This window comes from Labrus bergylta, chromosome 11, assembly GCF_963930695.1.
Source record: "Labrus bergylta chromosome 11, fLabBer1.1, whole genome shotgun sequence".
Lineage (NCBI taxonomy): Eukaryota > Metazoa > Chordata > Actinopteri > Labriformes > Labridae > Labrus > Labrus bergylta.
This window is the reverse complement of record NC_089205.1, coordinates 8,517,840-8,532,631: the sequence shown is the minus strand read 5'-3', so window position 1 is coordinate 8,532,631 and position 14,792 is coordinate 8,517,840. Positions and strand designations below refer to the sequence as shown.

The 14,792-nt window shown below is 43.8% G+C and overlaps 1 protein-coding gene across 2 annotated transcripts in view; it reads right to left on the bottom strand.

The window, feature by feature from the left end:
* The window catches only part of rinl (Ras and Rab interactor-like), a 13,419-nt gene extending 20 nt beyond the window's left edge, over positions 1–13,399 (bottom strand). Inside the window, exons 1-11 of one of the 2 annotated variants that reach the window (XM_020644331.3) lie at positions 13,122–13,399; positions 12,820–12,985; positions 8,999–9,110; positions 7,262–7,334; positions 6,296–6,384; positions 6,108–6,190; positions 4,413–4,614; positions 3,352–4,059; positions 2,943–3,260; positions 2,680–2,811; positions 1–1,930 (exon numbers count right to left, since the gene is read on the bottom strand). The exon at positions 1–1,930 is cut by the window's left edge and continues 20 nt beyond it. In XM_020644331.3, coding sequence (XP_020499987.2) covers positions 1,440–1,930; positions 2,680–2,811; positions 2,943–3,260; positions 3,352–4,059; positions 4,413–4,614; positions 6,108–6,190; positions 6,296–6,384; positions 7,262–7,334; positions 8,999–9,110; positions 12,820–12,985; positions 13,122–13,222 — 2,475 coding nt within the window. In that variant the 5' untranslated portion in view covers positions 13,223–13,399 and the 3' untranslated portion in view covers positions 1–1,439. Of the gene's footprint in view, positions 1,931–2,679; positions 2,812–2,942; positions 3,261–3,351; positions 4,060–4,412; positions 4,615–6,107; positions 6,191–6,295; positions 6,385–7,261; positions 7,335–8,998; positions 9,111–11,200; positions 11,331–12,819; positions 12,986–13,121 lie in introns of those variants that run through there. The other variant, XM_065960600.1, reaches the window with a different exon arrangement.
* Positions 13,400–14,792: the final 1,393 nt, after the last annotated feature.

Sequence of the window (14,792 nt, the reverse complement as noted above, 5' to 3'; positions counted from 1 at the left end):
CTTTTTTTTTTTAATTGCAAAGAAACATCTGCACTTTGAAAATTATAAGTCCCACCTCTGGCAAGGAAAAAAGCCAATCACAGTTTAGGATTTTTGGGTGGCTCCATGGAGTGGACACCCCTCTGGACACACCCCTGCACCTACACATTTACACAGTGATGGTAGATGTAAAAAAAGGCCTCTGTAAAGAATTACCTAATCACATTCATATGCTGCTGATAAAGCAGCAGGAGCAACTTGGAGTTAAGTGTCTCGCCCAAGGACACATCACACATGTGGCTGCAGGAGCTGGGGATTGAACCCTGAATCTTCCAATTGAGAGATGACTGACTCTACCACTGAGCCACAGCTGCCCCTAATGCCCCTAAGAGGAGGAGGAGGAGGAGGAGGAGGAGGAGGAGGAGAGGTCCAGTTACCTTTGGATTGAGCTTCAACCCGCCTCAAAATGTGCTTTTCCATGTCTGTTGGTTTTTGAGTCCTATAGGTATAAGTAGGATGCTTGTATCCTGTAACCATACTGTGCAGCTCTTTGGTCAGCTCTATCTGTGTTTAAATGTGCTTTAGAAATATATTTAATTTGATTTATGTGAATGAAAAACATAAACTTTCCTTACACTGGATACTCAGACTCACTGGAAATAAAACAGTCAGGGAGGGGAAAAAAACCCTGCTCATCACACAAGAGGTTTAATGCCGCCCCCTAGTGGTGAAAAGGGAAAACTTGCAGAGAAGAAATCTCGATTGCAGGACTGGTGAGTGCGATTCAAATGGATACTTTTTTCTTCATCTTTTGGCAGATATTTTTGCAATGCATGTTTTTGTTTACTGGGATTACCTCTTTTTGAGTTTTTGAGCTTTTTTACTTGGAACTATTTGGATTACTGAAGGGTTTCCTGGATTGAATTTTGGACATTAAAGCTGGACAATATTTTTTTTCCAATGCCAGTTTATTTTGGTTGATATTGGTGTTTAAATTGGCGATAAAGCGTACATTTAATTTTCTCCTGTTGTCTTTTTGAATTATTTACAGCTGACAGGGTGGCTCCCTGTTTCTTTACCAAATCCCTTCTTGTTTAGGTAACCAGGTTGTAGCATTAATTGCAGTAGATTCGAATTAAATAATATAACTTTTGCTTTAAAATTAAGCTGATTGTTTAACACACTGTATATACCGTCTATTGTTTGCAATAACTTATTTCAGCTGCAGCATTATGAGCAACAATCTCTCACTATTAAAATCCAGATTTCAGCTTTTGCTTACTTCCCAGAGTGTTAATGAAACAAATCATTCTTTGGCCTCTACTGAAGTGGAGTCCAAACAGGTTAAAAACTTTGATGATTTTAGCTGCAGGCCTCAGGTGTGTCTGATCCACTAAGAAATCGTTGAGGTCATTTAAGCTTCTCATAAAAATGTGTGTCAGATGGTCATTCTGTGCACCTCAGGTCTGTTCCTCTTCTTTACAATCCTTTGTGATCTTCTCCTTCGTCTGCTGAACACAGAGTCCATCCTCCTGTTCGCTGCTTTTTACATCCTGCTGATTAAAGTCTGATGCTGGAGGGGACACCTGGGACTCTTCCTCGGTTCCTCTGCCTCTGTTCTCATCTTCTTTCACGGTGAGCAGAGCCTCTGTGGAGCTTTCCGTCTGCTGCTGTGACTCGCCTTTATCGACAGAAGCATCTCTTTTCACACTTTCCTCTTCATTCCTGGTTTCTGTCTGTGAGTTTTGGGCACCTTTCCCCCGGCACGGCATTCTACGAATAGTCCGTCGGTTCTTGCTGCGGCGTGATTGGTTGCAGTGCAGGGTGCGCCTGCGATGCCATTGATTCAGGGAGTGCTGGGCTTCCACGCTGAGCTGACGGGCAGCCAATCGTGGCTGGAAGCTGCTGATGTAGTACAGAGACGCATACAGGGTTGTGAGGTAGTAGCCACCTGTTGATACGGGGAATGCAGAGAGGGATGTGTCATTTTAATCAACAGGATATAAATTCAATGATTGGATTTATTAACTGGTGGAGAATCTAAAACATTCATAGATCTAACAAAAAGTTCTTCTTCTGTCTGTTAGTTTCAAACTCCTGATTTTCTTTGTTTAGTTGCTGAATATTCGAGCACATCAGTCTAAGCCTATTACAGCTTCAAAGTTTCTTATTCCGCTTGTGTCAACCAAAACAGCTGATTTTTCCCCTAGTCTGATAGGGCTTTCACACTTGCAGAAAACTCCTGACAAACTCCTGATATCTGCAGGAGGAGCTGCATGTGCGAACGCAGAGTTTCTGTCAGGAGGATTTCAGGAGCATCCCTCCTGACATTGTCTAGTAATTTTCAGGAGTGCAGATGTGAAAACAGCTGCAGCCTGTAAATAAACATGGACGAAGCCTGAGGGACTTCACCCATTAGTGACTGCAGGGGGCTTTGGATGGCGGTCTCCATGCTGGAAATCCTGTCTCCACCTAACTTTAAGTCCAACTAACACCAGGTGAAGAGGTGGAGCTGAGGCAGATTTTGAGCTTCCTGACAAACAGCTATCATGCCCCCATCAGTCAGCCACAGGCCTAATTATGAATTATTAATTCGTAAATAGGCTCAGTCAAAAAACATAATTGTTTTCCAATCTCGATCAACAAAGATGGCAACTGATGAATCAGCCAGTCTGTGCTTTAGGATCTGATTTGCCTTACCCTCTCCCTGCAGCTGTGTGGGGTCCAGCAGCTCCATCATGTAATCTGTGTCTATCTGTAAGGTGACCAGGTTGCTACGGAGCAGCACCCACGTCAGGCAGGGGAGGAAATCATCTGCTCCAAACACTGAACCTGCAGGGGAGGAGAGTTCAGGTCAACATATTTGGAGATTTGTGAGCTCACCCGCAGCCACCCTGACACTGCAGTGCATGCGTGAAAGGAGCTTTCAAAGTATAAATCATTTTACAGAAAGGCCTGGCTACCTGAGTTAGAATTAGCACTCATGCTGTGATAGATGCTTTTGCAGACTTTGAGCAGGATCTGGACCTTCTTGTTCGGGGAGTAGACCTCATGCATGCTCGTCCACCTCTGCTGGATCCGCTCCAGGCTGAGGGAGTCGGGCACTCCGACCCCTGACGATCCCCCAAGCTCCTCCATCTCTTTCTTTTCCAGCACACGCAAGTTGTTCTGGAGACGCTCAAAAGTGAGGTCATCAGTCCGAGAAGCGAGAATGCAGGAGTAGAGGTGTGCAGAGACGGGCTTCAGGGCCACCTTGTGGATAGAGAGCTCCACCAGGGAGTCTAGAGGGGGAACAAAAGGTAATGGAGGAGTAAATCAATATTGATCTACAGAGTATATTATAGTTTTCTACGGTCAAATCACATGACTCACCTATCTCTGAGTCATTGAAGTCAGTCATGCTGTCCAACAATGCCTGGATTTCTGTGTAATCTAACAGTGTCTCCCTCAGTGATGTCAGAGATGACCTCACTTCCTGTAAGAACTCTGACCCCATCACCCCGGTGGGACAAACCCCTCTCTTCAGTGTTGTCTCCACAAATCCTTTCACAGCTTCTGAAAACGCAGCGCCTTTCCGCTCGCTCAGCTCTTGCACACGATTGGTCAGTCTTTTCTTCTGACTCACCAGCCCACCGAGAGCCTGACCCACCGCTGAGAGACGATTTATGACCTTGTCAGCCAACCAGTGCGCCGACTGGTGATGTGGGATGGGGCTGGGCGTTTGGCAGTCCTGCTCTTCCTCCATGCTGCTGATGGACAGAGAGTCGAGCTCCAGCGACGGTGGGTGGAGCAAAGAGGAAGGTCTGGGTGGAGGCAGCCAGACGCCATCTTCGATCCATGACACCCTGTGAGGAGACTGAGGCACGGGGCTGCCATGGGGCTGCAACTCAAATGATGTGCGGTTTGAACCCCCTGGGGTGGAGGGAGTGGAAAAAGGGAGACTCTCTGTGCTCGCTCTGTGAGGAAGGCTGCAGCCAGAATCTCTGCTGGACCTTCTGAGAACAACACCTGCCGGAGCTGCTGGTGTTGATGGGGTTAGTGGGCAATCTGGCAAATCCGCTGACTTGGCTCTGATTGGACCTGAACAAGGAAAACATGGATCATGAATAGAGATGTTCTGATACTGATACCAGTAAAGGAAATTCCTCTGTGACTGATTTGAACATGGGATCAGGTAACAGCAAGTTTTCCAGTCTGTGCACGCTTCTCAACTAACTCTTGACAAAAAGTGAATAAGAGCGGTTTACTTTTACGAGCTTTGGAACTCATGAGCTGGGCGTTTAGATGTGAGGCAGCTCAATGTGTGCAGCACTGAAGTCCATCATATTGCATTGTATCCCCCAAATTGCAACTCTGCTGACCAGCCCTCTAAAATAGGAATATACGTTTTTGAATAAGCTCTCAGGTCATGTATCAAAGAAACACATTCTCACCAGAACTCTCCATATAGGCGGCAGAGGACTCCTGGTCCAACGAAATTGTTCTTTTACTTCGTAGCCCCGCCCCCGCCCAGGTCCTGGTGGTGCTGAGGCGTCGCACTTGTTTGTAATGTGGCGGCTGCGTGAGCCAATCATCTCCATGTTCGCAAAGGTAGAGAGGGTTGATGATGCACAGGGCCCCGTTTGTGGAGGTCAGCTGAGGGAACAAAGACAAACATATGCAGTTTGTTCTTGATGTGCACGATAACAATGTTTTTTAACATTGTCCAGTATTGTGGTGACAAAATAACGTACCAAAAATAAAGATAGAGCATGTATGTAAGCAATATTTTGTATGTGCATATGTCTTAAATACAGTCTCACTCCTAACTCTGCCAACAAAACAGCCTGCACTGATAGTTTGGCTTCACTGTATATAACGCCGTCCATCTTTATATAAAGTCAATGGTCAACACACAAAAACCACATGGTTAGGTTTAGGGCATAGATGAGGTTTGGGTTCGAATAAGTCTTAACGCACAGTCACTACTGTCGTGACTGTTATCAATATATTTTTGAAAAATAAGTCATCATAGGGAGGGGGGCGGGGGCTGAATAAAAGTCCTGACCATCCATCTCCCCACAAATACCTCCACTTTGTTCTTTCCCAAAAGACGTATCTAAACATTAAGCCAAAAAAAACATGTTTGTGTTTCTGCTGTATAGGGTCTGTTTTGCAAAGTAGTTTTGGTGGTAAAACATCCATCCATCCATCCACGTTACCCGAACTGGCCGCATTCACCCGATTTAAAAAAAAAAAAAAATTTATTCAAGAAGAGTAATGCTCATATACAGTCAGGTAAACAAAAACAGTATCACAATGTAAATCAAGTAAAAGACAGATTGAATAACTAAATAACATACAGTACATAAAGGAAAGTACAAATGAAAGACAGTAATATACAGAATATAAAGTAAAATAAACCAATAAAGACACATTTAAATAGTGAAATCATTATTTAAATAGAGGGGGAAAGGTTTTATAATAATGCAGACATTTGTTATATTTTCTGTTGTTAATTTAAAGTAGCGATTTCAGTCGGGACTTTAACTCTAGATTAAAAATTAATTCAATTAATCCATGCTGGTTTTTTTGATTTGGAGGCAGATGTGAAGTGATGATTTACGTTTAATTCCGCACAGCATTGTGGGTGGTAAAATACAATTCATTTCCTGAAAGGATGCATCCGATCCATACTGCATGAAACCCGGAAGTTAGTATCCATACTGAAATGTTCAGTATACTGAGGTGGACCCAAAATCTGCATACTGAATGACCACGAAAGTTCAGTATACTGAAACTCCATACTGAATAGTACGTACTGCATACTGAACTGTGACTATTCGGAAAGGGTCTGGGTCTGCCCCGGGGTCTCCCAGTTAGGCATGGCCAGAAAACCTCTAAAGGGAGGCGTCCAGGAGGCATCCTTAACAGGTGCCCAAACCACCTCAACTGGCTCCTTTCGATGCAATGGAGCAGCGGCTCTACTCCGAGCTCCTCACCCTCTCTCTAAGGCTGAGCCCAGCCACACTGGTAAATCATCATTCCTCCTTTTTGAACATCAACACTTGATCTGTTTTCAGTGAAACAAACAAGTTTTTGTTTCTCAGTCTTCTTTGCGCACACACACACACACGCACGCAGCTTACCTGTATGGAGCACATCATTTTGCCTGGCTCCCTGTCGGACATTTCATCAGTGTGTTGCTCAACTGGTGTGTGAAGCCAAGTTTCTGCATCAGAGAGTTAGTGTTAAACAAGTGAAGCTCCTGACAAATATCTCTCTCTTTGGTTCTGATATGAAAAAGAAAGTCAACAGATTGAAAATTAAAACTCACCTGGTTGAAGCTCAGAGAGAAGATCTTTGTTCTTGTCAGAAACGCTGTAGATCCAACGAGGAATGGAAAGACAAACAAGCAGCACATCCCTGATAAAAAAAAAAAATCAAATAAACACGCTCAGCAGACGTTTGCATGGACTCTAAAAGAGCTCAAACATGAGCTGGTTAGGTTTCACTAAAACCAGACCGCAAAAAACAAAATGTCTGAACAGAGTTAAACACTGTGAGCACTGGGAAAACACTCGTGTTGAAGCTGTTAACCAAAGTTTACTAGTTTGCTCTTCCTGTACATACTCAACACTGGAGAGCAGCTTGTTGTCATTTCCCACTTTTCTTTATTTTAACATTTCATCACTTTTTCCATCATTTTTGAAGTGTAGGTTTGTCCTCTAACCTCTCCAAAAGCTCCAGAACAGTTCATCACGCACACAGACTAGATCCAAAAAATAAATCCAGTGACATCGGGATGTTTAAAGCTGCTCATAGATCTAATGCAAATAAATGTGTGTAGTGGCTTGAATGCCCTGAGCCTGTGGTCAATGATGGTGACCATAGACTGTAAATATTAATGGACAAAGCCTGAGTGATGTCACCCGTCACACACCTGAGGCCCTGCAGACAGCCTCTAGTGGACACTTGAGGAACTGCAGGATTTTGCACTTCGCGTTGGCTTCATTTCTCAACACTAGAAGTTGCCGCTTGGCTGTAACCTGTCTGCTGTCTGCACACTAACTTACAGGCCTGCGCCTCACCCCCTGCAGAGGCTGAGCACTAACAATGTATAACACATTCAATGCAGAAAAAATGAACAAACAATGCAAGTAAAATGCACTTAAATGCAGCTCCTACATTCTTCTTTCTTACAATAGTTTATATACTTGAGATCCACAAGAATAAACTGCAAACATATTTAAAATGTAGCTTTATGTTAAATATCTGCATCAGAGATACATCGGGTCCTTACCTGGTCAGAGAGTAGAAGAGCACGAGCTGAGCGAGGTCAGCGAAACAGAGACGAGACTCAGACAGCTGAAACACTGACAGAGAGAGAAAGAGAGAGGGGGGGTGGGGGGGGAGGCAGAGTTACAGTCAAGATGTGTCAGAAAATACTCTCCTGGAAACTACAGCTTCAACCAGGAAGATTCAAAGGGGACTTCTAAATAAGAGAAGTGTGACTGTGTCATCTAGTTTTATTTTCACGCCAGCTTCACTAGCCTTTAGACTTTTATTTCCTGATGCTGTGCAGTTACTGGTGCTGAGCACGTTTCCTCCGGTCTGAAGGGTCTCTGGTGACGTCAGCTGAGGTTGCTACAGTTCACACTTTTTGTACTTCAGAAGTCCAGAGGTTGTAAAAAGACTCTGACAAAATAAAAGTACAAACTGAAGAGAGATATAGTACAAAGCTCTCTGGAGGACATTTTTACGAACTGTGTCCGTGCAAATATCGATTTATCGGCCGATATCTTTCTTGGATCCATCTTCAATCTTTATAGATAGATAGATATAGAAATACACACATTTATTGCGGTTTATTGCCCTCTAATGCTGTTATAAAAAACTTAAAGGCAGGGTTGGTCATTTAAAAAAAACTAGCATGATTTTGAAAGTGGCATTCCCTCAGTGCTGCGTCTACACCCACCCCCTCCCCTCTGTGCTCCATCTAAAGCCACGCCCCTCACTCGCCGTTGCTCCAGAAGTGGACCTCAGCTCATCTCTTGCATTTTGCAGAAACTACGTCGTCTCATGTCTCATTCAGCGGTAAGTAAACTCACAGTATAAACTCCATCAGACGTCAGCTCATGTTTTAAGTGTGGGCTCGTCCACGCAAGGGGTAGAGAACGAGCAGGGAGACAGGGAGGAGTGATTGGTTCGTCAGATTGGTATCTCGTGGCAGACATTGGTTGAAGTTTTTACAGACTTACAACTGCTACAGATGACAGATTTTCATTGTTCCTTTTTTAAAGAACATGAGTTATTAATTTCTTTCGGGACCTAAAAACAATTTCAACCAAAATCTTAAAACATGGATCTCGAGGAAATTACCAACCCTGCCTTTAAATTAGAAATTAACAAATATGAATAAAAAACTAAATACAAATAAAAAATAAACTTAAATTACTTGGTTATTAACATAGTTATATCAGCATATCAGAGGTAAAATTAGCTGATACGCTAGTCACATGATATGTTAATATCGGCCGATATTATCGGCTTGCAGATTTATCGGTCAAGCTCTAGTGTAATCCTTAGTGATAATCTTGATTTTTATTGTGTTTCCTGATAGACTTGTTTGGGGGCGCCTGATGGCTTAGCGGTGAGTTTGTGCAGAGGCACTTAGATAATGATTTAATCTACAATACATGAACCTGCAGTGAAGTAAAAATCTGCAAAGTGTTGCTTAAAGTTATTTCACAATAAAAGGAAACAGAATTAGCATTTTGAGAGCATTTGAGAAGGTGAGTGCCAGACTACCTGCTCCCACCTGGACAGACTTAAATAGGTTTCTGTTGTTGCCATGTTCAAGTTAAACACAAAAAAAGTTTATGACTTAAATGAGTTATTGTAGTCTGGTGTGCGAGAGAGAGAGAGCAATGACTCATACAGTAACCACTAAAAGTGACACAGTGACTGACTCAGACGCCTACATGCACACACACATGAAAAAAGATAGAGAAAGAAGTAGGTGTTGGCATGCAATTACCTGCTCCTTTGCTTTCGATGCTATAATCAATAACTACTTCATCCTCTCCGCCCGCAGACACACACAGCAGGCTGGCCTGAGACGCCGCAGAGTCCCGCACAACCAGGAAACTCTGGAGGGAGACACAGTGACTCATTTTTCAAGTGTTACAGAAACTCGTCGAGCAGGAAGACGTTTTCTCTTGAATTCACCCTTAAGGATTCCAACTTATTGTGGTGCAGAAAGCACACTATGTCATGGTTTCTATGACAAGACTGGAAACATTGTTAAAAAAAACAAGCATGCTGACAGGTCATAGAGAAAACTGAAAGTCAGAAACTGTAAATTTTCCACAGTTTATAAAAGCTGCAGGGTTGTTTGCCCACTCGTAAAACTGAAATGACTTTGGGCTCACACAGACTGAGAACCAGTGGCAGTAGCTCAGCCTGTAGGGACTGTCGTTATGGAACAGGACGGTCGCAGGTTCAAGTCCCGGTGCGGACCAAGTGTGGAAAGTGATCTGGTAGCTGGACCCTTACACAAGACACCAAACCCCCAACTGCTCCAATTACTCTTTCATGTGTAGCCCCCTCAATCTGACATCTCTCCATCAGTGCATGTCCACAGGATCCTGTTTGTGCATGTGTTTGTATTTCATCAAGACTATTTATCTCATTTCTCATGTTATAAAAGCTGAAACACCTGTTGCATCAAAGATGGCTTTGAGACAGCTTGACTTTTCAAGGTAAGTCTTGATCCCCCTTCATATCAATCTTTGTTACTTTATAATGCAGCTATTTGTATGGCGCGGTGGTGGAGTGGTTAGCATGGTTGCCTCACAGCAAGGAGGTTCCTGGTTCAAATCCCCATCTGACAGCAGGCTGTATGTGTGGAGTTAACATGTTCTCCCCATGCATGTGTCTTCCTCCCATGTTCATTAGGTTAACTGGTGACTCTATATCCCTGTAGGTGTGAATGTGAGTGTGTCTGGTTATCTGTCTCTATATGTCAGCCCTGTGATTGGCTGGTGAACAGTCCAACCCCACCTCTAGTCCAATGACAGCTGGGATCAGCTCCAGCAATGCCTCCAAGCATGCAACCGATTATACACATATCCATTAATATTTAATCTTATTGTTTCCTACAGCGTTAAACACATTTGTGTCGTCAGCTGTGCTTCCTTACGGTCCTTTGTTAAGTGAAGTTTTATTGATGTCTTATAAATGATCAATGTCATTGCACACTGAACCCTCATTAATAAATAATAAAAAACATGTACCCACACCCCCTTAAAGGCAGGGTTGGTAATTTTCTAAAACTAGCATGATATTGAAAGTAGCATTCCCTCAGTGCTCCGTCTGCACCCACCCCCTCCCCTCTGTGCTCCCTCAAAGGCCACGCCCCTCACTTACACAAGCACCGTTGGTCCAGAAACGGACCTCAGCTCATGCTTTAAGTGTGGGCTAGTCCACGTAAGAGGTAGAGAACGAGCAGGGAGACAAGGAGGCGTGTGATTGGTTCATCAGATTGGTATCTCGTTGCAGATATTGGTTGAAGTTTTTACAGGCTTACAAACTGCTACAGATGACAGATTTTCTTTGTTCCCTTTTCAGAGAACATGAGTTATTAATTTCTGTCAGGACCTAAAGACAGTTTGAACCAAAATCTTAAGAAGTGGATCTGGAGGAAATTATCAACCCTGCCTTTAAGACTTTAGAAAGATACAAATAAAAGTCAACATGATCGTCAGTGTTTGCTGCTCTACATTTCTGCAAAGATTCTGCTTTTTGTTGTAAATGTCTAACTCGTGATTCTTTCGCCTTCTTGGAAGCGGCTCAAACAGAAAAGCAGTTGGTTGAGACAGAATGAACTTGGGTAAAACAAAAGCACATGCAATCCTGAGAACACACTAATACACACACAGGATGTGGCTTTCATGCTTTGTGTGCGCAGAAATAGAGACAGGTTCACAGTAGGTCTCCAAACTTTTAACACACACTCAGATGCACACAGACAAGCAGCAGGTCAGCGGAGACATAAAACAATCAGGTGCAGAGTTTCACACCTTAAAGCTCTGATCTCTTCTGCTGTAAAAACAAACAAACCCTGATACCTTCTCCTGTCACTGAATACTCACAGGGCTGCGTTTGGCTGCTCCAGAGTTTTGTATTTGCACCGCTGTCCTTCACACAACTGTAAAAAAGTATTTTCTGACGTACTCACATTCTGTCCTTTCAGCAGTTGTATCCAGTTCATGTCCAGTTCATGTCATTTCCCTGCTCTGCTCATGCTTTAACCTAACGCGACTTCTGCATTCAGCGCCAAAAGAAGTGTGTTGTGTTATCAGAGGTCTATAAAAAAGGGAACTAATTTTTTTTTTTTTGTCACAGAGGCGTCAGGCTTGCATGTCAATGATTCTTTAGAAAAATATCCTTATGTAGGCTGAACACTAAATGAAGCAAATACACATCCCTGCAGTATGTTTGATTGTCTTCTTGGGGAGCGGCTGTGGATCAGTGGGGCGGCTGTGACTGAGTTGGAAGAGTCGGTTTGATCCTCAGCTCCTGCAGCCACATGTCCGATGTTTCCTTGGGCAAGACACTTAACCCCAAGCTGCTCCCACTGCTTCATTGGCGGTGTATAAATGTGTATGAATGGGATTAGTTAATACTGATGGACTCTTTACACAGCAGCCTCTACCATCAGTGTGTGAATGTGAAGGTGTGACCTGCGGTGTGAAAGTGCTTTGAGTAGTCAGAACAATAATAAATAAATAACCAAGCTCAAGTCCATTTACCATTAACCAGATAAAGTGAGTCACTAATTTCCCCTCTGTAGTCGACACACAAGTGATAAAACTCCACTTAACAAAGGTCAGTAAGGACGCACAGCTGACGACACGAAGCATAATTTATCACCTTCAAACAGTAAGCAGGAAACTGAACAACTTCACAGGATGAAAGAAACGTGGGTAAAAACTAATGAAAGGATCCCAGAATGCAGAGAGACGGGGACGGTGAGAGGAGTGACGGCCTGGATGAGCACAAAAAACAACAACACATCCTCTGATTTAAAAAGGAAAGTGAGAAAGAAAAAGTGACAGAGAGGGAAATATATGAATGCCAGTTAACACGGTGGAGAGGACATTATTGATCACCCAGAGGCAGAGGGGCTGCTTGTCTGCTTTGGGCCCCAGACCAATAGGGGGCTCCTGAGGGCTCACAAACTTCAAACCATAGCAGTTGCCCAAAAATGTGCAAATTTTGCAATGACAGTCGGAAACCTCCCTAAGGGGGCCCCATCTGACAAGCACTCACTCTCGTTTGTCAATGAAAGTCAAGGAAAAATGAGGAAGAGGGATTATCTGTCTTCAGGAGAGAGAAACAGGAAAAAAGAGGAAGAGGAGTAAGCGTCGGGACAATGGCGGACATGATGGTGATAAATGCGAGTTGTAGGGCCACCAATTATTTCTTGCCTGGGGCCCCAACAGACTCTAGAATCACCACTGCCCAGAGGTAGAAAGATGACAAAGTCCGAGACCACTAGTCCAGTAGGATCAGCTGATTAGATTCATGGGACGGCATGGATTTAGGATTTTTGTCACGATCATATTGCAGTAATGTTTCAGGCACAATGTGGGGATCATTGCTTGTGGATTATGATGTAACCAGCATGACGGCTTCAGCTTTTCCAATGAGAAAAACGCTGAAAAATTCATTAGTGAAGGTTTGCACTACGCCAACTATGTGCATTTCAAATGTTTGAACATGCCAGTATTTTGAGTTGAATTGTGGATAAAATAAAATAAATAGTATTTTGTAGTAAGGAGGAGAACAGCTCACCCCAGCAGGTGTTCCACAGAGCGCATGGTGGGCCCCCTCTCTATCCCAGGGGGCCCCGGGGCACCAGGCGTCCTGACACCCCCTGAGCTGCTCCAGCAGGGACAGCCTCCTCCTGCTGCGCCCCCATGGGATGGCTGTGGTGCCGTTCAATGACCTGTGAACTGCCCTGCACACAAACATATGCATGCACGGTCATAACGAGGTGAAGCTTTTTGGACAATTCATTTTTAGTTATCATTAAGGAATCATAATAAATTCAGACTTTTAGTACATTGACTGTACTGAGCCAGTTTGATACTCACATGTGTTGGGCTGTCATGCGTCTTTTCTCATTCACACTATTGGCACATCTCTCGTCATGTTGCAATCTTTTCTCTCGAGAACTCTTTCCTTTCTGTACCATGCAACTGTTGCCCCAGAGCTCAACAGACCAACGGGGCTAAAAAAGGAAGCTGTCACGCTGCCCATAAATACATCCTCATGAAGATTTCTGGCGTAATCCGGATGATTTTGCTGTCATGTAACTTGTCGTTTGACTGCCACCGTTGCCTTCTTCTGTCGCATGTGCACGCTAGCTTTAAAAGGAAGCACTTTCAATATTCATGTGAAACTCATCAGCACCTTTTTCACCCTCCCCTCCACTCAGGTCTGCATGTGGTTAACCCAACTTTGTACACAGCTGAACACCGAATAGACTGCATGTTCTCTGAAGAGCCGCAATTGTTTCTATTTATTCTCTCATGACCCACAGTCTGTTTTCAGCTCGCACATGATCAGAGTAAAACTTTCAAAGCTGGGCTTGAAATGCTTCACGACAACTCAGTGAAGATTCGGCTTCTTACGTGTTACAGATTCTATCTTGCAGAGGGAAATGCACACACTCAATGTGCATGCTTTCAGTTTTGATCCAGTGATAGCGACAGCACATGAGGTTCAGGTGTTCACAGGTTGGTTAGCTGCAGCTAGGAGGTGTTGCCGATTGGTCAACATCTCCGTGGCAATGACACTCTTAGTTTTCATTTTACACAAAGTGCTATATCCGATTCTGATTGAGCCATTTATTTGAATTCAGCAGGCCCCCAATCAAAGCCAGAAGCCAGCTTATAACCTCTGTAGTGTTGCAGATTAACCACCTGAATAAAAAATGTCAGCAGCTGAAAGTTGCTCCAGATAATTGCTAGTTGCTACACCTGTAGGAGCGAGGGCCGGTCCAGACTATTTTGATTGGGGTGTCCCATCTGTGGCACTGATGTATTCAGAGGGGGGCACAGACAGTTTGCTCAGGATGGTTTGTCAAGTATAAAAGGCTTTTAATGAAGCTCCAGGGAAAGTTCAGTCAGGAAGACTTTTTATCCTACATGCTCGTACTGTGTCACATCACTGCTCCACAAATGCTCTTTTTCATGTAATCATCACCTGGTCACATCTATCCAATAGCCCTGCTCCACTCCCTCATCCTAAACCTATCATATTGCTAGATCTTGGAGACATCTTCGATCACCCTATCTCCCTCTTATCTATGATTCTTTATATACTTATATACTTGTGAACTGTGCTTTTCAAGCGTGTTCCCATGTGTGTCATTACCTAAAAGGGCCACACGAGGGAGCCAGCGCACATCTCGGTCAAGTACTGACGTGTGTGTTGTCTGCTCTTTAAGTTCAGTCCGTACAGTCTCTTTTCTGAAAAAGCTTCGTGCTCTGGGGCCATCGATGCAGAGCTCCTCTTGGCTGCAGCTTCTCTGCTCTCTTTCTTGTCCTGACTGTCATTCCTGGTGTCTTCCAGCTCCCCCTGGACAGAAAAACAAGGTTTTTATCATGGCTGATGGGTGGAGACATGAAGAGTAGAGTGGAGATAGAAGGCTATAAGAAAACAATGAGAGATGCTTTGTGTTTATGGGGAAGTTCCCCTTAGTGGTGACTTAGGACCACAACATCACACAGGAACAATTCTAAATAGCTGACATTTCGAAA